Raw genomic sequence first — 23,166 nt, 5'->3', positions numbered from 1 at the left:
ATAAACTGGCTTGTTCCGCCTCCCGCATTTATATGCAAATGTATTCGAAAAATTGAGAAAGAAAAATGTAAATGTACACTGATGGTTCCAATATGGAAAAGTGCGCCTTTTTGGCCTTTGCTTTTTGCAGGTGATCGAGATCGCGCGTACTTTGTTACTAGCGTTGAGTTTTTTCAGCCCGGAGTTTTGACGTCATCAGGCCGAGGTAGAAACGGCATATTTGATGGAAGGCCGCTTAAATTCGGCTTTGTAGCATTAAAATGCAGATTTTGATTTGTTTATGATATATTCAGGCCTACGGATCGAGCAAGCCATAGAGGCGGAAGTTCGCGCCGGGGAGGCAGACAATAGCCGGTTTATGGACTTGTCCAAGAAGATGGCTACCATGATGACACAGAGTAAAAGTGACAATACAAATGTGAAGTATTTTTCGTATTTCAATAAGTGGTAACAATTTATTGTGCCACAAGGCGGATCGGCTTTACCAGCTTCGCCTATTTATGTGGCACTTTACTTGACAGATTTGATTGATAACAAGTGTTCAACTAGTGTTATTTCTTCTACTGTTTATGCAATTAAGTGGGCGCATAACATGCGAAATTTATCGGATCCTACAGAAAATATGTTTGTAAAGAATCTTTTAGAGACTGCTTAACGATCGTGTTCAAAACCTGTAGTTAAGAAAGAGCCAGTTACTTCAGAAATGTTAATTCAGCTTTGTAACAAATATTCGCATGTAAGTGATTTACTTGTTGTCAGAGATTTATGTATGATAGTTGTATCATATGCTGGATTTTTACGTATCGATGAACTTAGCAATTTGAGATGTTCTGATATGAAATTCTTTGATTCATATTTTTCCTTAAAATTAAGAAAAAGTAAAACTGACCAATACAGATTTATTAACGAAATAGTAATTTGTAAAGGGAATTCTGCCGCTTGTCCTTATCTTTTGTTAGAGAAGTATATGAAATTATCTGGACAGAACACGTTTTCGGACAATTTCCTTTTTCGACCTTGTTTTCGATCAAAAACAAATTGTAAACTGATATACAAGGATAAAGCACTTAGTTACACTAGGGCTCGAGAGTGTTTGGTCGGTCGGCTAAGAGAAGTCGCCGGCACGTTAGAGTTAGGCTTGCACTCTTTACGCTCAGGTGGCGCCACAAGGGCAGCAAACTCTGGGGTTTCTGATTGTTGTTTAAAGCGGCATGGCCGCTGGAAATGCGATTCAAGCAAAGACGGCTATATTGCAGATTCTGTTGAAAAGAGACTGGAAGTGTCTCGAGTTTTGGAATTGTAAAAGAGCTGCAAAACGTACTTAAAATCATATTTCTCAGCCCGTTCTTTTTATTTTCTACAATAACACGTCGGGTGAAAGCATTTTGTCTTGTTTCTTTTAATTAAGATGAGTATTTAAGTAGAGCTTAGACTTGAATTTTCAAGCGTTTCGTAGAATAGCGAAGAAAATATTGTCTTATGCGGAACAGTATTATAAAGATTAGTTGTATGCACGAGGTTTTCGTGCAGGAAAGATATTGGATATTGTTCATTCTACCGGACGATTGCTTACAGTGCACATCAAATTTTTTCAAAAAAAAAGTAATATTTTTATTGATGTATTTTTGATACAAAACATTTAAACAATAATTGTTTTTGTCAGATAGTTAGTTTATCAGTCATATTGTTAACATATTCAGCAAGTGAGGCCCGACATGGTGACTTGAAACCTTTTATCGGCAAAAGGGACAAACGGGCACACGTTTCCAGAGTGACTTTTTCAAAAAGGCCATTTTTATCTCTGGTTTTGCGTGGGCGATTCGAGTCACAGCTGAATATATTTTTTGTTTGGTAACTGGCTCAATTGTAGATCATATATATTTCTGTATAACACATATATACATGTATACATTACTATTTGTATCTCGACCATGCCGGTATTACAATAACACGTCGGGTGAAAGCATTTTGTCTTGTTTCTTTTTATTAAGATGAGTATTTAAGTAGAGCTTAGACCAGGAGATATATATCTCATCTCAAACCCTACTATCTGTCTCAAGTCTAATTGTTACAAAGTATTGGAAACATTAATTTTTTCAGGTAGCTAAACATTTTAACAGGCAGAGTCTGGAATGTTGCCCGCTCAATAACTTTAGAAATCTATGTCTTATCATTACTTGGACAATTTCGATAACCAGCCATGTGTCAAATCACTCAAGAGTTATTGCCCTTTAGTAATAAAACTACCTAAATTGGTCTTGTCTGCTCAATAACTTGAAAAGCCTTTGTCCAATCATCACCAAATTTGGTCAGAATATGTATTGGCATTTCATCTCGGATAAGTTCGAATACCAGCCATATCACTCTAGCCACTTGAGTTATCACCCTTAAATTATAAAAATTACCTCAAATTGGTCTTGTCCAATCAATAACTTTAGAAGTCTTTTTCCAATCATCACCAAATTAGGTCTGAATCGTTAACAGGCAGAATATCTTGGACAGGTTCGATAAACTACTGTGTTCCCTCAGTCACTTCATATTTATGGTCCTTGAATTGCAAAAAGTGTCTTGACAGTTTCCACTCTCTAATTTTGTTTTTATGTACAACCACTTATCACCAAACTTGGAATCCTAAAATTAAAACAGGTGTATTATGTGACAGATGGCACTCTTTATTTTATTTTTATTTTTTTCACATTTTCACATTGTGAACATAAATTGTAACAGCTTTGTCATATAACCTGCCAAACATATATTTTGCTTAATTACAAAGACGATGACTATGTAAATTAAGACAAGGCATCAAACTCAATTAATCTAAATAAACTTGTTAAATGGACAGTAAATGTATCATCAGAAAATTTATAATCCGCAAATACTTGTCTATTGTTAACATTAGAACGTAATCAAAAATACAAAAAAGGCAGAGACTTGCAAAGATGACAGGGTGATCGTTACTGGGTTCTTTAAACATATCCTGTATATCAATTTAATACATTTAATATCAAGCGGTGCCTACATGACTGTAGTTACTATATATAACTATCGGAATTCACAGGACTGACCTCTTGCATGCACACCTTGAATTATAGGTACTTTCTTGAAACAGTGCTTGGTTTTTGATACATACTTAACTGACTGTATAATAATGAGTTTGTTCTTATTAAAACAATTAAGGTAGGTCCTAAATATGCTTCCTGAACTTGTAAGGGTGAATCTGCGATTAAAATCACATTTAAATACAGTTTTCGATATTTTCTTACATGTTAAGAGCAATCTTAAGGAAATCTTTAAAAAGAAGGAAACTTTTGTACAACATTCTTACACCACCGCCAGGACATATTGGACCTGAAATCTGACTCAAAGGAAATATAAAACAACACAGTACACACGAAATGAGATGTTTTATTTAAACAGAACACAATATGGTTAACAAATAGTAATCAAATGGCAATCTGAAACAGTTCAAAAAGTAGTTGCTTGACATTGCTGGCAGTTGAGTGCTACATACATGTACAAAAATTCAAATAAATAAAGTATACTGTTATTTTAAATAACACATTAAAAAATACAGCTTTTCCTATTTAAACTTTTAGACATCCAGTATAAATTATGTTGTCTTAGAATTTAGTGGGAATCATTTACAATCATAGGTTAGTTACATACTGCATCAACACTAGGAAGAATGAAACTGTTATAAAAACAAGACAATTAGACCGCAAATTACATTTGAACCTAAACCTAGATAGATCACATCCTAAGGTTATTAATTACAACAACATGACAAAGTGAAATCTTTTCCTTGTACCATGTGAAACAGGTCACATCTTATGGTAAAACTTCACATACTGGTAGTATTTCCTATTAAAAATAAAAAATAAAAAAAAACCCAGCATTTATGCACCAGAATTTATATTTTAAATTCTACAACATTTATTACACATTACATAACATGTATGTAAGGACAATTATCATAAAGCAGGTTTATGTTACATTGATGTTTGGAGCAGAAATAACTAAATAAATATATTTCCTTTTTACATCTTTTCCTTACTTAAATGACATTCAAATCACAGAGATGGTTTATTTTCAAAAATATAGTCAACAAAAACTGTCTTTTTCAAAAATATAGTCAACAAAAACTGTCTAACTGAATTTGTTCATCCATATGTTGTAAATTATGTTGTATATTATAATGTACTTGTGTACAAGCGCATTTTGAACATAACTCATAATAGAACATAAAATTATATATAAATACCAGTGATGTCCATCAAAAGGCTGCAAGCAACAGGTTCTTGTATATATAAACAGCATTTTAATGATATTAAATTGACAATATTTTTACACGTATCACACTATAATACTAAATACAATCACTACATTACAAAACATACATGTGGGTCTATGAGCCTCTAATACGAGGACAAAGCTGCGGCACACTGTCTGTATAAGTACCTACACTTGAGTGAACAGCAACGTCATGCGCACCAAAATGTCTAAAAGCACTGTTAGCAATATTAGCACCATTATGTGAAAAAGCACCATCATTTGAATAAACGTTGGCATTTGAATATCCTGGTCCTTGGAACTCAGCGGGGTTAAGTGTTCCAACAATGACCTGTTCACGTGGCAGGTTTGTTGGTAGGTACCCAGATTTCTGGTAAGGTTTGTACCTCTGGAAAGCACTGGTACGTTGAGATGTGGATGAAGGGGCACAACTCTTGTAACTAGTATGAGTTAATGGATTATGGCTGTCTACAGTCTGTGAAGGTGGACAACTCTTGTAACCTGTATAAGTTAATGGATTATGCCTGTCTATAGCGTGTGGAGGAGCACAACTCTTGTAACTCGTATGAGTTAATGGATTATGCCTGTCTATAGTGTGTGAAGGGGGACAACTCTGATGTAAATGACTCTCCAATGGGTAGTTACTCTGTTGTACCTGACGTTGTGAGGAAGGATTACTCTTTGATAATTGTGTGTGTAAAGGGGAGTAACTCTGTTGAACACTGGAGATGGATGGGAGGTAACTCTGGCTAGGAAGACTTCCTCCCACTGCTGTTGTAGAGGCTGAGTCTCGCTGATGAGTTCTGAGGTGAATAAAATGGGATTTTTAAATAACAAGGCCTTTCAAATATTCACAATTACAACAGTTAATTTCCTACAAACTAATGCCTAATACTAAAAGACTTTTAGCATACATGTATACCTTAAAAAGCACAATTTGAGAGGTTCTTTCTACTTAAATCCCCAGATTTTTTTACAATTTCAAATCTAAGAAAAGACTGCAAGGTACATTGAAATAACCATCTTGACCAATTTGAGATTCATCAGTTGAATGAACATTATTAGTACACGCAGGGTTTTTTGAGAAGAACTGCAAACTGTCTTACATTTTACAACCCCTGGAGAGGCAAAATTAGTCAAAATCAGCCGGATTGGAAATATTTGAGGCATTGAAAACCCTTTAGAAAATATTGCGGCAAAGTTTTTTCCCTGGTGGCAGTCTCACAGGCCTTTATAAACCTTTCTATTTTGGAATCACCCATTGTCTTAAAGGGGCTGTCTCACATATGATAAAATAGCGAAAAAAAAAAAAATTGTCAAAAACTGACATAAACTTGGCATCGATGTGTACAATGCATTGAAACTTACTAACTTAAGTACCACATAGTTTACAATTTATTTAAGTTTAGCAGTTATTTCGTATTTTTCCATTAAAAAAGATTACTGGGTATGTCTACCAGGTGGAATTCATTCCTTTTGCATGATTGGCTAGTCTGTGTTATCACGTGATATTACCGAGGTAGGTCTATAGCTTAATTATGTCACCCGATCAGAATAAGCCTTTGTAGCTCAGTGAGTAAGACGCTGGACTTCAATTTTGGCGACGCGGGTTCGAACCCGGTCTCCGACACAATTTTTTTTTACATTTTGGTACTTTTTTTACAATTATGATATCAAAGCGTAACACATTCTATTAGATAATTGTCCTGAGATTCGTTACAGAAAAAAACTTTTTTTGGTGCCAATCTGTGACACAGTCCCTTTAAGACACTACATGCCTGCCAGGGGCCAAATATTGATACAGTACATTAAGGGTAAGATTTAACACCGGCAAAATATGAAAATGTACTCTCTCACTTCAATTCAAACTACCGGTAAGTACAATTATAAAATTTGACCAACAAAAAATTCATCTACATTTAAATTTTATCTAGTGAAGTTCTAAGCATTATCATCTACAAATGAATGATATAATGTACCCCAGCATGGCCTTCAGGCACGGCAAGAGCTGCTCTAGGTAGAAATCTGTCATGAGTTCAAGCTGTTTGGGCCAGGTTGGCGTGAGGTGAAGACAGATTCGGGCGGCGGCCACACAGGAGGCTGCCACCTGGGATGGTGGGTAGTCACGATATATTGGATCTGTAGCAGATAAGACAATGCAATAAGACAATAACTTTTTATATAATACACAGTAATCTTAATTATTTCTCAAAATAATCAAAGAAACAAATTTATCATGTCAGGTGAAATTTCAAACTAATACTTTTTTTCTCCACCCTTAAGAGTCATAGTATGATAAAAAAATGATTACTTACTTATTCTTTAAAACTTATCTGTCTAACAAAAGTGAAAATAGGCGTTGTTTAATTTCAGTCAAAAAAGGGGACAAAACTTCACAATAATTGAAGCCAGAGTTTTGAGCATCTGACAACTTTACAATGTATTTGCATGTTTTTTACCGCAACATGTGTACCATGAGTTTCATTTAAATAACTTTAGCAGTGTATGGCAAGGTTAAAGTTTGTACATGCTGACGACTACAATGCTGAAGACGACTGTGTGAAAACTATAACAAAACTAGTTAAAAAAGGATTTTTTTTTATATGCTTCAATTTTAAGAAGCAAAAGTGAAATGGAGCTATAATTGCCTATTCACCTTGAAGTACAATTTCCTGGAAGTATGCTGCATGTTTCTCCAGGTGGGTCTCCACAGTCAGTTTTGAGGAGATGGGTATACCGTCACGGAGGTCATCTTCGTCTACTGCTACCTGGGGAAGGCAGAGTTGGACAATAAAACATGGCTGCAAATTGTACTACTTCTGCATAAATAAATGGCAAATCATAGAAACATAATGGTCAAGAACCCGTAATTTAGAGCTTTCACTCAGTTATAGGGCATTCTCAGACTTGGAAGTTTAATATTATAAATACCAGGTTGTTTACAATTTCATAAACCAAGGATTTGAATTTGTTGATTAAAAGATTGCTGAAACAATATTATTAGTCATAATAATCCTTTAAATTGAATCACCAAGATCAGAACTTTGTGTGGAGACAAGAAATAAAATAGTATTTTGCAAATGAAAAGAATGAGTCCGGACAAGCAATTGATGGTAGTCTTGCATTATACTACAATCACTTGATTACGATTAACCCATGACTGTACTTGATGACCTTCGTCTGTTAAACTGGGTATTTGTTTAATGTTTGGCTACTGGGCTTGTCCCTCAAGTTCCCATTGCATTATGAAACAAGAGCGCCAAAGTGTGAATGCCAACGGTCAAAATTTCCAGTTAAAAAAGGTGCATAACTCAACTGTTATTAAAGCTAGAGTCATGGGTCTTGCTGTACATGTGTGTATTGCTTCTTGCAACAATAGAACTAGGTTAAATTTAAAACCCGCAAATCATGAAATGGGTTTTGAGTTATTGCGAAGGTAATGCATGATGACAACACTGATGACGACCTAGAAAATGACACCAAGGCTAAGACAATACCTTGACCCTTTTTCTTAAAAAACACACGAGCTCATGTTACCTTGAGAAAGTATGGGAGGAAGTGAGGTACAGTGGGCACACAAAGCTCAAAGTTTGTGAACCTGAGAATGTTCAGCTCCATCTGAAGAAACTGGCGTGCTGTATATGGCTGACCACCGTTGTACTGGTTCACATGCACGTACGAGTTCAGTGTGCTGTACAACGGCACGTGCTCACAGTGCTCCTCAAACTTCACTGGAAAACATTTACATTAGGAAAATATACAAACTGTGATACAGATATGACATGCACATTACTGACATTCTACAATTTCAAAGCCATTCTTTATTCAAGTCATATATACTCATATTATAGATGTTAAATATACTTTTTTCAAACTGCTAGCAATAGTTAAACAATCAAGCTTCCCATTACTCTGCTGTTGGAATGGCAGAATAACAGACAGACAGACAATGCCAAAACAATGTCCTCCTCCAGAAACCTTTGGTTTGGCAGGGGATAATAAACTATGTAGGACACTCATTTACCTGCCAGTAAGAGACATGTGAGGGCCACCAGATGAAGGTAGCATAGCTCCACCTCTAGTCCCTCCATGAAGATGTCCAGCAGGTACACAGCCAGGTGCTGGGCTGTTGCACAAATATCCAGCTCACCCACGATCATAGACAACCAGTCCACCAGGTGCCGACGGATCCACAGCTGCGGGGACACACCCTGGAGTTGCGTAATGACAACATAAATTGATTTCCTAAAGAAAATTGTTATGGACACTGTTTAGAAATATTCTGTAATTTTGTCTGAAAAGCTGTGTACAGTGCCAGACATAACACATTGTCAAAACATACCATAGATCAAGCAAAACATCCCTTAGTACAAGTTGTATTCGCATCATGTTTGGCTAATGACCCTTTAGCCTGCATGATCCCATGTTCTGTCACAACTATAAAGATTGAGGGAAATTGTAACAATTTTAGATGGGTAACCTGTTGCTGACTTTATACTGTTTTATATTTTCTACCTGAAGTTGTTTTACTTTTAACATATCTTGATTGATAGATGTATATTTTACATATTTTACTGAATTGTAAATTGTGTATAATAAAATCATTCTGAGTTGAGTTGAGTTAAAAGCAAATATGAGAGACGTCAAAGATAGCATGTATGCATTACACATCTACAGATATTGACCTGGAAGTGTGGAAGTGTCTGTTCTTTGAGCCGCAATGTGGCGTAGATGTCCTCAGCTAGCTTGTTCCGCCACCACTCCTGTTCTACAGTCATCCTCGCCTCTTTTTGATCTGTGGCACCTATGTGTACATATCATCTGCAATCTGAAATAAAATATCATTTGATTCAATTGTTCATACTTTATTCAAATTTCAAAAATACAAAAAAATACTGATTTCATAGTAAAGTAGAGGTAATATGTTCTACCAGACAAGTATGAGATTATAATAGTTAAAGTTATAATAGTCCCTTTAAACATAATTGTGCATTGTGTTTATAAATATATTTATTTCAAAATCTTAGCTTTCATTGTTATTTATCAATAGTTAAAATAAAATTTTAGATAATTTAATATTTAATATAAATGCAATGCCATATGAAATGATAACAAATATGAAACAACTGCAATAAAAACAAGACAATTAATATAATTCAATTGACTTTACAAATATTCCTGCATCATAACTAAGGGGCTATATTAAAGATAATGTAGAAAATACCACAACAGTTCCAGAAGAAGCTGAGCATGCTCAACAACACTATCTATATAAAACATGATGCTGACAATATATATATCAAGCAGAATATCAAATGCATTATTCTTTAACATGTTACACATACATTAACTGCACACTTAAGTCCAACAAATGATGTCTGGGTTTCTCTATGACAGTTCACTAGTACACAAAACCCGTTTAAAAATGAGTTTGTTTATATACAGATCAATGATGAAGGTGTTGTAGGACAGCATTCTCAACCATAAGCCGCTTTGTTTTAGAAATGAATTCAGTATGATGTCATATGTGCCTGTCGAAAGAAATAAAAAAGCTACAAAAAAAGACTATTAAAAAAAGGTACAAAAAAGTCAATCAAGGGCCATATTTTGTATTAATTTTAGTGTTAATATGGAGTTATGTAACCCCATTGTGTGATGGCTGTAAATAACTGTGTGATTTAATATGAAGTCAATTAGATTTGAGATCAGAGTTGACCTAAAACTTGAACTAAACTCTTAGTTGTTCATGGGCCATAATTTGTATTACGATTACATGGGTGTAAATGACTTAACTTTATGATGGCCGGCAACAATTGCGTTCAAGTATGATGGGTAAAGAACTTATTAGTGAAAATCCCAACTTGCCCTTAAATCTTATCTAGACACTGTATTCATTGCCCATTTTTTTTTCCAAACCTAAAATCCTTAGCCAATCAGGGGCCATAATTTGTATTTAGGATGATAATATGGAGTTTAAATGTAACCCAATTGTGTGCTGGTCAAAACCTGAACAAAGTATGAAGTGAAAACGCCAACTTAATACTTAATAGTCAAGCTAAAATTGCATTTTCTGTGCTCAGTATGGAAACATATAGGGGCGATTTGACTAACAAAGTTTGCCTTTTGATTTCTTGATATGGACAAATCATGTAAATTACATCAAGACTGAGCATACAGAGAATTATCACAAGGTAAGATGAGAATGATTCGATGCTCAATCATATTTAAGGATAACTTTATTAAATAGGGTTACATCATGCATCATTAACAGGCCCTTAAATAAACGGTATTGTACTCATTGATTCCTTAGGAACACTTTTGATAGTTTTTTTTAGGGGTTATCAAAACATTTGTTTTCCTATCAGTACTACAGAAAGAAATTTCTTTATTGAAACATGATGATATAATAATGTAAAAGCCTTTTAGATGAATAAAGTATGGGATATATTATTTGGTGAGCTAAAACATTGAATATTTAGAGGTGTTGTCATATTGAAATGATATGAGTTAAATGGCATTAACTTTTCAGGGTAATCAAGTTTATTTGCCATATTGAAAGTTCACTCTGCATCCCCTTAATTATATATAATAAATAAATAACAAGAAACGCCGCAATGCAACAAAACCAGGTTTTTAATGATTGACGGAAGAACTTCAGCCTGTGTCTGTTTTTCTATTTTTAGTGACCTTGGCCCTAGAGAACCCAATTGCAATACATTGAAAGGTATCTATAAACTCTTCCTTTATACCAAGTTGGGTCAGGATATGTCAACCCTAACTTAAGTTATTCAGTTTCAACCATTTTTCTATTTTTAGTAACAGTGACCTTGACCTTGAATCTAGGGACCCCAAACACAATCCCATGAAAGGTATCCATAAAATTTTCCTTAATACCTGGTTTGGTCAAGATATGTAGACCCTGTCTAAAATTATTCAGTTTCAACTGTTTTTTTTATTTTTATTAACAGTGACCTTGACCTTGAATCTAGAGAGCCCAAAACGCAATCCCATGAAAGTATCCATAAACTCTTACTATAGACCAAGTTTGATCAATATATGTCAACCCTAACTAAAGATATTCAGTTTGAACCATTTTTCTATTTTTAGTAACAGTGACCTTGACCCTAGGGACCCCAAATGCAATCCCATGAAAGGTATCCATAAACTCTTCCTATAGACCAAGTTTGGTCAAGATATGTCAACCCTAACTAAAGTTATTCAGTTTCAACTGTTTTTCTATTTTTAGTAACAGTGACCTTAACCTTGACCCTAGGGACCCCAATCCCAATCCCATGAAATGCATCTATAAACTCTTCCTGTACACCAGGTTTAGTCAATATATGTCTTCCCTAACTGAAGTTATTTAGTTTCAACCGTTTTTCTATTTTAAGTAACAGTGACCTTGACCTTGAACCTAGGGACCCCAATCGCAATCCCATGAAAGGTATCAATAAACTCTTTCTATAGACCAAATTTGGTCAAGATATGTCAACCCTAACTAAAGTTATTCTGTTTCAACTGTTTTTCTATTTTTAGTAACAGTGACATTGACCTTCATCCTAGGAACCCCAAACACAATCCCATGAAAGGACTCCATAAACTCTTTCTATTGACCAAGTTTAGTCAAGATATGTCATCCCTAACTAAAGTAATTCAGTTTCAACCGTTTTTCTATTTTTAGTAACAGTGACCTTGACCTTGACCTTAGGGACCCCAAACACAATCCCATGAAAGGTCTCCATACACTCTTCCTATAGACCAAATTTAGTCAAGATATGGCATCCCTAACTAAAGTTATTCAGTTTCAACCGTTTTTCTTTTTTTAGTAACAGTGACCTTGACCTTGACCCTAGGGACCCAAACGCAATCCCATAAAATGTCTCCATAAACTCTTCCTGTACACCATGTTTAGTCAAGGTATGTCATCCCTATCTAAAGTTATTCAGTTTCAACCGTTTTTCTATTTTTAGTAAGTGACCTTGACCTTGACCCTAGGGACCCCAAATGCAATCCCATAAAAGGTACCCATAAACTCTTTCTATAGACCAAATTTAGTCAAGATATGGCATCCCTAACTAAAGTTATTCAGTTTCAACCGATTTTCTATTTCTAGTAACAGTGACCTTGACCTTGACCCAAGGGACCCCAAACGCAATCCCATGAAAGGTCTCCATAAACTCTTCCTATAGACCAAGTTTAGTCAAGGTATGTCATCCCTAACTAAAGTTATTCAGTTTCAACCGATTTTCTATTTCTAGTAACAGTGACCTTGACCTTGACCCTAGGGACCCCAAACGCAATCCCATGAAAGGTCTCCATAAACTCTTCCTATAGACCAAGTTTAGTCAAGGTATGTCATCCCTAACTAAAGTTATTCAGTTTCAACTGTTTTTCTATTTTTAGTAACAGTGACCTTGACCTTCACCCTAGGGACCCCAAATGCAATCCCATGAAAGGTACCCATAAACTATTTCTATAGACCAAGTTTGGTCAAGATATGTCAACCCTTACTAAAGTTATTCAGTTTCATAGGTGAGTTTGACGCCGCCCGCCCGCCCGCCCGAACAACGACGTTCGCCATTCTAATAACCAGGTTTCACTATGTGACAACCTGGTTAATAAATAATGCTTCTGAAACAACATTGTGTTTTTTATAGTCTGCTAATAAACATGTAAAACAGCACAACGCTGAACATCATATGGCCACTTGAGCATCCACTTTAGGCTATCACAGTTTGTTAATACAAAAGGATTTTTAACCCTAATACACAATAGTAAATTGTTATAAACCCTTAAGATAATTATATTCAATACAACTGAATAGGTACGGCACTTTAATGAAATTTTAGATGAAAAATAAATGAAATGTTAAAGTGACCTTACCACAAATAAACTCAACATGCTGCATGTACACCTAGTCCCTGTATGCCAAATATGTCCTGTAGTTTTGCTGATCAGTTGAAACACTCAGATGAAAATGTCAATTGAACCTTTCACAGTAGCTTATTATAAATGATTTGTTGACTATAATCTGGGGTACCCTTCAGTGATTTTCTCTATATTATACACCAAATCCTGTTGCAGCCCTTATCATAATTTTAAGTACTCTATTGTTGGTCAAGCTCTATGTTTTTATTGTAAAGTGTCATTTGTCAATTTGTTGATTGAACAATCCCCAAAATCTGAATCGTCAAAATTATCCGTGCAATTGCTGGCTTGCCAATGGATATATACAAGCCTTCAACAAGTACACACAAAGTTTCATGCAGTGGTAAAACATATTTATAAATAATAGATCAGGGATCTACTTTAACCTCGTTTTTCTCACTTGTTAAAAAGTAATATGACATTGTCATTGATACATTGTCATTTTTAACTGTCCAATAAAGGGATTATAGTTTGGTAACAAGGCAGAGCTTGGTTCATGTTTGTGTCATGTTAATTGAAAAAGGTGTACAAGTAAATGGTAAGCTGTTGGATGTAGCTGCTTTCCTTTTTCAATTTTACAACAGTGTTTTTTGTAATTAATACTTTTAATCACATGAAAGTCTGGCCCTCAAGAACTGAAATTTATAGCCTTGAAACAGTCACTCCAAACAAGTTTTTAGCAAATACTACTCTTAAAAGTTAAATGGTGCAGTTTGGTGCATTCTATACATAACTTTTCAAAAAAAAAATCAACAGGCTTGCTTGAATTCCCCCTACTATGGTCTCTGCTCTCCCACCACACCTATTTAAAGGACATGGTCAAATCTTCTCTTCCAAGACCACAATTCACTAACAGGTTTCAGCAATTTATTGTTGTGTGAGTAAATTAACATTATCAAATGATGTCATCGTAACTTTATTCTTAAAAGGTCAAAATATCCATCACTGTTAAATAAGTTCATGGGGCCTAGTCCGTATAAACAGAGTCATTGACAATTTTTGTTTTGGCGACTCTACGCGTCCATATCCCACTTTTTTCCTAGCCAAGAATGACAGATCGCAGCGCTTAGTATATTGAGCGGCAAGATAACGCGCACCTGAGTGTTTTCAGATGCATTTACCCGGTAAGCTGATTTTTATCAGAAACATGAGCGAGTCACTTTCAAATCTGCAAGTGTTGTGATAATTAAAGATTTATTTCACCCCACTTTAAATTTTAGTCTAAAATGAAAAACACCTGTTGTGTACATTATTTGTTTGAAACATCCAAGGGCTTAGGCACAGAATTTCTTAAAGTAAACCGTGCATACTGGTTGATGGTACATTTCCGAGCAGGGCACAAATCCCGAACACCAGCTAAAACACACGTTTGTTTACCGTGATCGATTATTTTATGATCTAGATCAATAGAAAGGCTTGCCTTGGTCACACTTGCGAAGTTTCATCTTGTTTTGAGTATTTTTCTAAAAAATGCCATTCAATGTTAAATGCCATTCAATGTTTATACGCTTCAAGATCAAAATGTAGCACACGGGGAATGACGTCAGAGTGCGCATGCGCATCTTTAGGTTTTGCAGTTATGTTGACCTACATTCAAGATATTTATAAATAGAAATCACGCTTTACATTTGAATTTCATGTTTTGAAAAACATCGGAAACAATAAATAACTTTGCAGCCAAGTGTTTATTTAATATAGCATACTTATTAATTATTGTATGACCATGTATTTTCGTTTTTCAAGTGCTCGGTATTTGTGCCCTCCATAGCATGAATTTAAGGGTGATTTACTGTCTATAAAATGAACGATTTTCGACATAAAATTGATGAGATCGTGAATCTGTACATTAACAGATGTTGTCACATTAACCTAAGATGTTTCATATGCAATTTTAACTTACTACAATAAAAACTCTCCTCGATAATTGTGAAAAACCTCAAAAAGTGTTAGGAAATGTACCGTCAACCAGTATAATTTATATACGTAAAATTATAATTTCCAATACAATTCACATTGGGCATGATTGGCTTGACTTTATAAAGCTCATACATAGCTACAAGTATCAGGTTTGTATGTTTCTTTTGCATGAGTAAATTGTGGATGGAATTATGAACAATGACTTCGAGCATGGTCACAACAAATGTATTGTCAATAATAACATTTAATTTCCAAAAAATTATCCCTGTGAACAAGTCGCATTCTTATTCTCAAGACTCCATCATTAAATTTCAATTTCAGAGTTACAATTAATTGTAATAATAAGGGCAATAGAAAAATACAACAAATATATAAATATCATACTTTTCATTACATATACAAGTGCACCAAACTTACTAACAATCTATTTTTCAAATCAAAGCATTTCATAAACTTTCATCCAGGAAGTCTTTAAAACCCGCCACCGTATAAAACTTGACACATAAATCGGCTCAGAATGAACCGGTCTAGCCTTAAGTAGACTGGTGGGCTCATTCTCTTTTCTCCAAAAAGTTTTTACCAAAAAGTAACGTTCGCGTTAGTTTTGGTCTTCTAAACGATTAAGTTTAAAAAGACCGGACGCAGGCACAACTGATCGTTTAGAACACCGACAATAAATACTTTCTTAAGGTTCAGTGCCAAATGCCGCGCGAATGCCTTGATATTAGCCAAGGCGCATGCGTTATATAGCTTCTTAAAAACACACTTAATAAAACCAATCAGCGACAAAATGGAAGTTTAACGGTTGTTTTTGTTACTAAATGAAAATTTGACGATTTTCTATCTGCTGAAATAATTTTTAGTTGTCAAAACTCTTCTAAATAATTAAGTGTGAAACTGCCCGGCGATCTCATTGGTGGAAGCATAAGCCTGAACACTAAACTGTATCTTAAGGCCATAACATGTACAACGTGACATTCCTTACATGAATACTACTCTGTCTCATATATATAATGACACGAATAACTTGCTTTTAATTTAGTGCATGCTACTTCAGTTTACAGATTAAGACGACAACTTCAGTAATTGTATGCAAGGCATTCAGTTGTATGTTCAAAAGCCAAACATGTGTACATCACAATACCGTCTCTAGGATGAGTATTGAATGAGGGCCAAGGCAATCTATTTGTTTAACTGAAAGTACTCTTATAGGTCCAACATTGAGAGCGGGGTTTTAAAGTAATGCTTCAAAACTGTTATTCAAAACAGGAATCTTACCCGTATTGGAAATCGGTAAAGCTATTGAGCACTCCTATAAATAGCTCTTACTACCTTGTTATAAGTATCTATCAATATATATGTTAAATGTCAATGTTCAGTTGGTGATCAATATCAATACTTTGAACGGAGGAATGATCTTTTTTACAAATATATAGACTACATTTATATTTTATTTTGGATGATTTCAAGACTTACAAGCTGTAAAAGCACTCGGATACCTTTATCCGACAAGAAGATGCTGACACTCCTGTGAGTACACTCTTTCTGATTAATCTGACTATTCACGAATTAAGACATCCATTTTAATTATAACACATTTACTTTATTGTCAGTTTTGATCAAATACTTCGCACGTAGTGATGTACTCCTAGCATTTTGAACATGTACAAGTTCCTATATATTGTATGATTTTGCAATGTATATTTCATTAAATGTTTTGATTATAGATTAATTGAACTTTATCGAATAATAACAATGTCAATGTGTAATGTACATTCGAAGATTAAAATCTTCTAAATACATGCATTAATCATTTCTAGTGTGCACCATTCCAATGTACAATAGAAACCGATAACGAACACTACTGGTCATTCTTATAATTCAAGCAGCATTTAATTTACAAAGTAAAACTTTAAAAACAGTCTGCGGGGGGAGGGTGTGCCCTCAACCCTTTTATATAATAAAACATAAAGAAATAAAATGCAATGTACCGGGGCAAGCCTGTTTCCAGCTTTATACAACAATTTTCCTCTGGCCATGCACTTTGCCAACTATTTGGTAACATTATTTGAAAGTGAAAGTAATTATTGTTGACTTTTATCTTCTAACGTCACTTTACATAAAAATAGGGGACTTTGCTACCGTTCTCCTTGCCTATTGTTATAAGGATATTCATGTTTAAAAAAACAACTAGGAACTTGGAATAGTTTAATAGACTCTTTTTATACGGCTTTTCAATTTGATTCTCTAGAGCTCAAACCTCACTTATACTTTTCGCTATGATGGAAAGTTCGGTACCGAAGCCATAGAGTTCAAATGTATAGTTCGGACAAGCAGTGTGTAAACCCTATTAGAGAGCTCAAATATTTATTAACATATACCATGTAATGTAACGCAATGATTGTCATCACCACAATGAAAGAATGAAGAGCTTGGGTGTGTGTGTGTGTGGTAGGGGGGGGGGGGGGCGCTTATTTACCCTAGCAATCGGTTCAAGTTTACCCATTCGACGAGCATGAAGCGATGAAGAACTAGGTGGTTTTGAGTTTTATACTTTCACTCGGCCAAAGCTCATTCGGCGAGTGCCCCGATAAGATTGCTAGTCATATAAGGCTTTTGAGGCATGGTGCACAGAGGTTAGAGCTATTGTCACACGGTACCCCCATTTAATGTCCCCCCGGAAGACGATTAGTATTTTAAGTGGTGTGTGTGTGGGTGGGGGGGGATGGAACCTCCCCCCTGTAGTTGATTTAAAAACAAAATGTTTTCAAAAATAGCGGCATTTCTCCCTAGTGCATCTTTCAACAGTTTTCGAAACTGTACCGCTCAAAATAATTACAAATGATAAAAATAGATATTACTGCTTCAGCCTATACACATTTTCATGAGCGGAAATAATAAATTTGTGAAAATTATCCAGAAAACATACCAGATAACAATTATATCATTTCCATCGAGTTCCAATCATACATAATGTGCTGAATAGGCGGGGTCAAAACAAATAGGCTTTGGCTAAGTGTTGGATCAAATAAGAGATTTCGAATTGATATAACAAGGTTCCATTATTGAGGAATGATATGATAATTTTCGATTTCTTTTAGTAGTGTTTGAAACTAGAATACTGTCGACAATCGTCTCTCAGTTGTTTTTCGTAGGGAGCGCTTTACTCACCCGACCAAACATTCGTAGAGCCCTTCCAGGTAGCGAGCTCAACATTGAACGTCAAATTAACTCCAGCATTTGGCACATATCTCCGAACACCATCACATGTATGTAATTTATTCCTAATACCGTCAAAAACAGTGCTAGCCTTGTGACACTGCATTGCATTTTCACTAAATGATGAAAAATAGAAGGTATTCCGATGTAGACATATCACACACGAGCTTTAAATGGCTAGCTCTTGTCATGAGGCACATAAGTAACAGAATCCACTGACACGTTTTGGTCTCTATTACTAATTTTCATGAACCGAAAATAATTCGTTTTCGCTTTTACTATTTCGAGATAAACCGAATCGCTAATTCCGTAACTGGTAGAAGCTTTGTAACTGACGAAATTCGGTTCATTTCAATCCCCAGTGGACTTTCAAGCGGTTGGTGTATAGTTTTACAATCCTTGACATCTTGAGGTGGATTTATAAGCACATTATCAGAAATATTGATTAGCTAATCATTTTTAATTGGCAAATTCATGTGTCTCTTTACAAAGTTCATACACCGAACAGCGATCACAACAGCAAGCAATTAAAAGAAAATCATTGTTGAATATTACGTTTTCGATGCGTTGCAGAAACAGAGGAGGCGATATTCAAATTGTTCATGATTGAGGATGCTGATAGTTTCCATCTTCTATGTCCTTATTAGACAAAAGTTCATCCCAATCAACTTTCACATTATGGGTTGACACACCTTTTTGAAATATTTCCGAGGCCGTTGATCTTATAAACGAATCTGTTTTCATATTCTATTCCATTTGTGACCTAAAATCTTTTTCACTGTGCCATCCGCTTTATATGTTGTTGCAAATGTCCTAGCAACATAATCATTGTTTGCAAACCATTCCCTTCATTCATTGAACCCTCGTTAAACATTTGTTTTGATGCAGTGTACGATGATGTTGCTTCCGAAACAGTACTAGTATTGATTGTATCATTTACGTCACTGGTGTTTGAGTCCAGATGCAATTGTACGGAAGCCCCTAACAAGAACGTACTAGAAAACTCGTTTGAAACGATATTCTTGCATGTTTTCTTATCCGTTTCGGGATTTTCAGCACTCTTAAGCCAAAGGAATCTATTGACATTACGTTGGTCCTCTTGTAATCCGATCTGTAAGAATGCATTTTCAATATCGGCAACAACTGCAATAGGGTGAGTCCGAAAACGTTGGAGAAAACCTGTCAAATCGTTCATCATCACCTGGCCCCAATATAGACACTCGTTCAAGCTCTTGTTTTCCTTTCTTGGTCTGGTAAATGCATTGTTTATCACCCTTAACTGTGATGCGGTATGTTTTGAACTAGTCTGTTGGGCTCCGTCTGTTGTAATCTTTTTAATGGCCCATAGCTAACTCATTGTTTGTATGAAGATCTGGATCATCGTCTTTGCATGATAATTTTACTTTGTACATATGTTTTCTTCAAACTTTAAATTGTCTTTGAATGCCTCAAATACAATGGCATCAGCTGTTTTGTCAACACATTTGTCAAATATTCCAGTAGAAACAATATTCCACAAGTCCACACTATCAACATTTGTTGGTACTGAGGCATCGATGCTTGCAAATATATGCGAATTGGTGATGCCACTTTTTTTGTAAAATATCAATGGACGCGATAGTTCGAGATAAGTATCCGTATCAATAGTTCTGTCGCTCAATATCAAACCCAGTTTTAACGCATTTAAATACGATCCAGGGAAAACTTCTTTTGTTCACAATGAATAAAGTCCAAATAGTAGTTACTTCCTACAAACAGTTCTATTCCAGAAATTTTCTGTAGGAATAACCTCTGCGAGATCCACACTTTTCACAATATCTTGAACTTGGTCAGATGATAATTCATTTAATGTTTTTACTGCTATGAGGTCATGAGCTATTGGAAGTCGAATTTGTGTAGTTTCATTCGTCATTGGATGATATACATTTGTCAATGTTGTCTACATTAATATCGATATGAAAAACTACAGAAACAAGCCCAGTAGTGAAAAGTTTCAACATAACATCATGTCATTCATAGACGTACGTCAAATTTCATCATGTTCATCTTTCGTCTTTTCTACTTCATTCATCACATTTGCTAATGAGTGTTTCAATTGAAACTTCTTCGGACATAAACGTCTTTGATGAACATTCATTAAACCACATTAAACACACGCCCTCACTTGTAACAACTCAAGTAAAATATAAAAAATACACTTCATGTTTACGTGTAAACTCCTGCTGCTGCATTTTAGTTGATAAAAGTTGATGCATGTCCTGATGCAACTGAACAATTTCGATGACTCTGAAATTTGCTTGTGACTCAAGTTTAGGACTCACATCTTTCTGATTGATTTGAAACAAATATTCTTTAAGCTGTTTAAGTTCTATGTAAGTACAATGTATGTAAATATACATTGTCCATACTCGATACCAATTGTTCGCTCTTAACACCGTCCTTTTCAATATACACTTGAATCCTCCCATACACTGATGCACCGTTTATGCCAATTCTCTTTCATCACTTTTAAGTAAATCCTTTGCTTTGTTAATTTCTAATTCCAATGTATTTTCTAAACGAATCTTCGTACCTTTTTTACATGTGTTAACCGCCATTATGTCAATATTCCAGTGCTGAATTAAATTTGAAACACTTCCATACGACATTTTGAAATTACTCCAATGGTCATTTAGGTACTTTGCAACAACTTGATTAAACTTTTACATTACACAGAGTTCGTTTAAGTTCATGTTAATTGCACTGAAGACTATAGACACTAGCCGTAGGCCGGCTCGCGGGACCATTTAATGAGGCGGAATTTTAACACCTTTGTAAGAACTGTTTTGTAATCTTCACCGACAAATCGTTCAGAAAATGTTTTTTTTTTTAGAATTTGAGAACACACAACGCAGAAATAAATGATTTCCCTAATTTAATTAGCAAAGTAATTGTAGTAAATCATATTTTAAGTTAAACTTTATGAAAATAATCGTTAAGTTTTTTAGATCTTGTTTAGTAGAAAAATAGCATTAGCCTAAAGAAATTCATATCCAATACTTAGCGAATTCTTAATTGTTTACATAATACAAAAGTTTATATATTGTTCAGAACCGTCTAGAGGATAGTACTTATAACATTTTTCACTAAAAACACACATACAGATGAAGGTCATGGTAATCGAACAAGATGTACAGAGCTTATAAACGTGAAGAAGACCTAAAGGTGATTGGTTCCGTACTAAACCAGCGGCAGGTCAAGCCAAATGTAACTGAACAAAGAGAGGGACACGAGCAGGCTGTCGGCGCTGGGAGCCAACATGTTGCCACCCGAAATGGGAGCTCAGGTACTCTTACAAAAACTAACTATCAAAAATCAATAAAATACTTCTAATATTTACATACTCAACAAACCTTTCGTTCAAAAAATACCAACATATTTAAAGTTATAATATAAATATCAAGTACGGTTGCTACATTCAGAATAAATGTATCGGTTTCGATTCTGCTTCCTGTTGACCAAAAGTGGCCGGTTTAAAATGTTAATAAATCAAACAAATATATCCTTCGGAGCTGATGTCAATTTTTAGACACCAAAAGAAATTTGGTTAAGCTCTTTGTGAGAGACCTACGCCTATAAACACACACACACACACACACACACACACACACACACACACACACACACACACACACACACACACACACACACACACACACACACATATATATATATATAGAGAGAGAGAGAGAGAGAGAGAGAAATGAATTAGTAGTATTAACCATGAGATGGCTCTCTAAAGGTGTCGGAACTGTCGCGCCGGGCACAGCGCCTGGATGCCCATCCGATGTTCAGCCTGTCATCACAGGTCAGAGTGCATCAAAGAAGGAGATGACCCCGGAACAAAGGGAAAAAATGTACGTACGCCTGTCCAGTATGTGATGAATGGCAGTGTTTAAAGCGCGCGGCAGTCTGGCGAAATCATACTGTGCTGAATCATATATACTGATGTCTCTTATGTATTATGAATTAAGGTAACACGTGGTTTTTAAGAACAGAATAAAATGTGAATTTAAAGATAAATGTATATTTGACCTATACCGACATAAGACAAAGTCATAGCATCCATACTAATTATTTTGATATACATATATGTATATTAATTAATTCAACGTGTCACCAATTACAGATCATATATAAATATAAATACATAAGTATACAACAAAAATAAGACAACATCTATGTTTCAGAGGTTATTTAATATATATATATATATATTTGGACAGTTTGAATACAGATTTTATTCTTTAAGACTTCAATAGTTTCAACACATAACGTAATACTTGGCCTTACATAATATCTTTTAATTATTAACTTCTAATTTCATTTTAAAAAGGACGTACAAATTTAAAACGATAATTATCTAAATCATGGGAGTTCCAAACATATTTTTTTAGGAATAGTGCTAGTTGCATATCTACCAGTGTGGATTCCTAAAGAATGAACCGACACTCGTATGCTAGTCAATGTAATGTTATGTGGTAGAACATTCAAGCATGGTTCAAATAAATGTTGTTAAACCGTTTAACATATCATCATTCAGGAAGATGCTGTTCCTTAACACATACTGTTCGTGTCTATTTGTTTTCAGAGAGGAAGAGAAAAAGAAATGCAACGATCTCCTGAAGCAAATCGACGAAATTGAAAAAATGTTAAGAGGGGTAATGAACGCGCTGAAAACGTTGAAAGGCTGTAGGCGCAACAAGCGTTGTTTTACCTTTTTTAACTACTCTGTTCACAGGCAATGAAATTCGAATCAGAAACTATTTTGAG

At 35.1% G+C, this 23,166-nt stretch overlaps 2 protein-coding genes across 3 annotated transcripts in view; one reads left to right on the top strand and one right to left on the bottom strand.

The window, feature by feature from the left end:
• Nucleotides 1-1,071: 1,071 nt before the first annotated feature.
• Nucleotides 1,072-15,630, bottom strand: LOC128210894 (cyclin-J-like). The gene is made up of 9 exons (XM_052915248.1): nt 15,557-15,630; nt 8,976-9,118; nt 8,315-8,501; nt 7,828-8,021; nt 6,947-7,058; nt 6,270-6,429; nt 4,946-5,093; nt 4,463-4,765; nt 1,072-1,218 (listed from the first exon to the last, which is right to left on the bottom strand). Exons 2-9 carry the CDS (start codon nt 9,066-9,068, stop codon nt 1,072-1,074), a joined length of 1,344 nt encoding a protein of 447 aa, XP_052771208.1. The 5' UTR covers nt 9,069-9,118; nt 15,557-15,630.
• An 893-nt stretch (nt 15,631-16,523) lies between these two features.
• LOC128210279 (NACHT domain- and WD repeat-containing protein 1-like) overlaps nt 16,524-23,166 on the top strand; it is a 28,475-nt gene continuing 21,832 nt past the window's right edge. The window contains exons 1-4 of one of the 2 annotated variants that reach the window (XM_052914514.1): nt 16,524-16,665; nt 21,498-21,679; nt 22,136-22,250; nt 22,985-23,054. In XM_052914514.1, the coding sequence (XP_052770474.1) occupies nt 21,523-21,679; nt 22,136-22,250; nt 22,985-23,054 (342 nt within the window). In that variant the 5' untranslated portion in view covers nt 16,524-16,665; nt 21,498-21,522. Of the gene's footprint in view, nt 16,666-18,314; nt 18,405-21,497; nt 21,680-22,135; nt 22,251-22,984; nt 23,055-23,166 lie in introns of those variants that run through there. The other variant, XM_052914515.1, reaches the window with a different exon arrangement.

The sequence above is a fragment of the Mya arenaria genome, chromosome 12 (genome assembly GCF_026914265.1).
Source record: "Mya arenaria isolate MELC-2E11 chromosome 12, ASM2691426v1".
Lineage (NCBI taxonomy): Eukaryota > Metazoa > Mollusca > Bivalvia > Myida > Myidae > Mya > Mya arenaria.
Note: the sequence above shows the minus strand (reverse complement) of the source record. Positions and strands in the feature narration are given on the sequence as shown.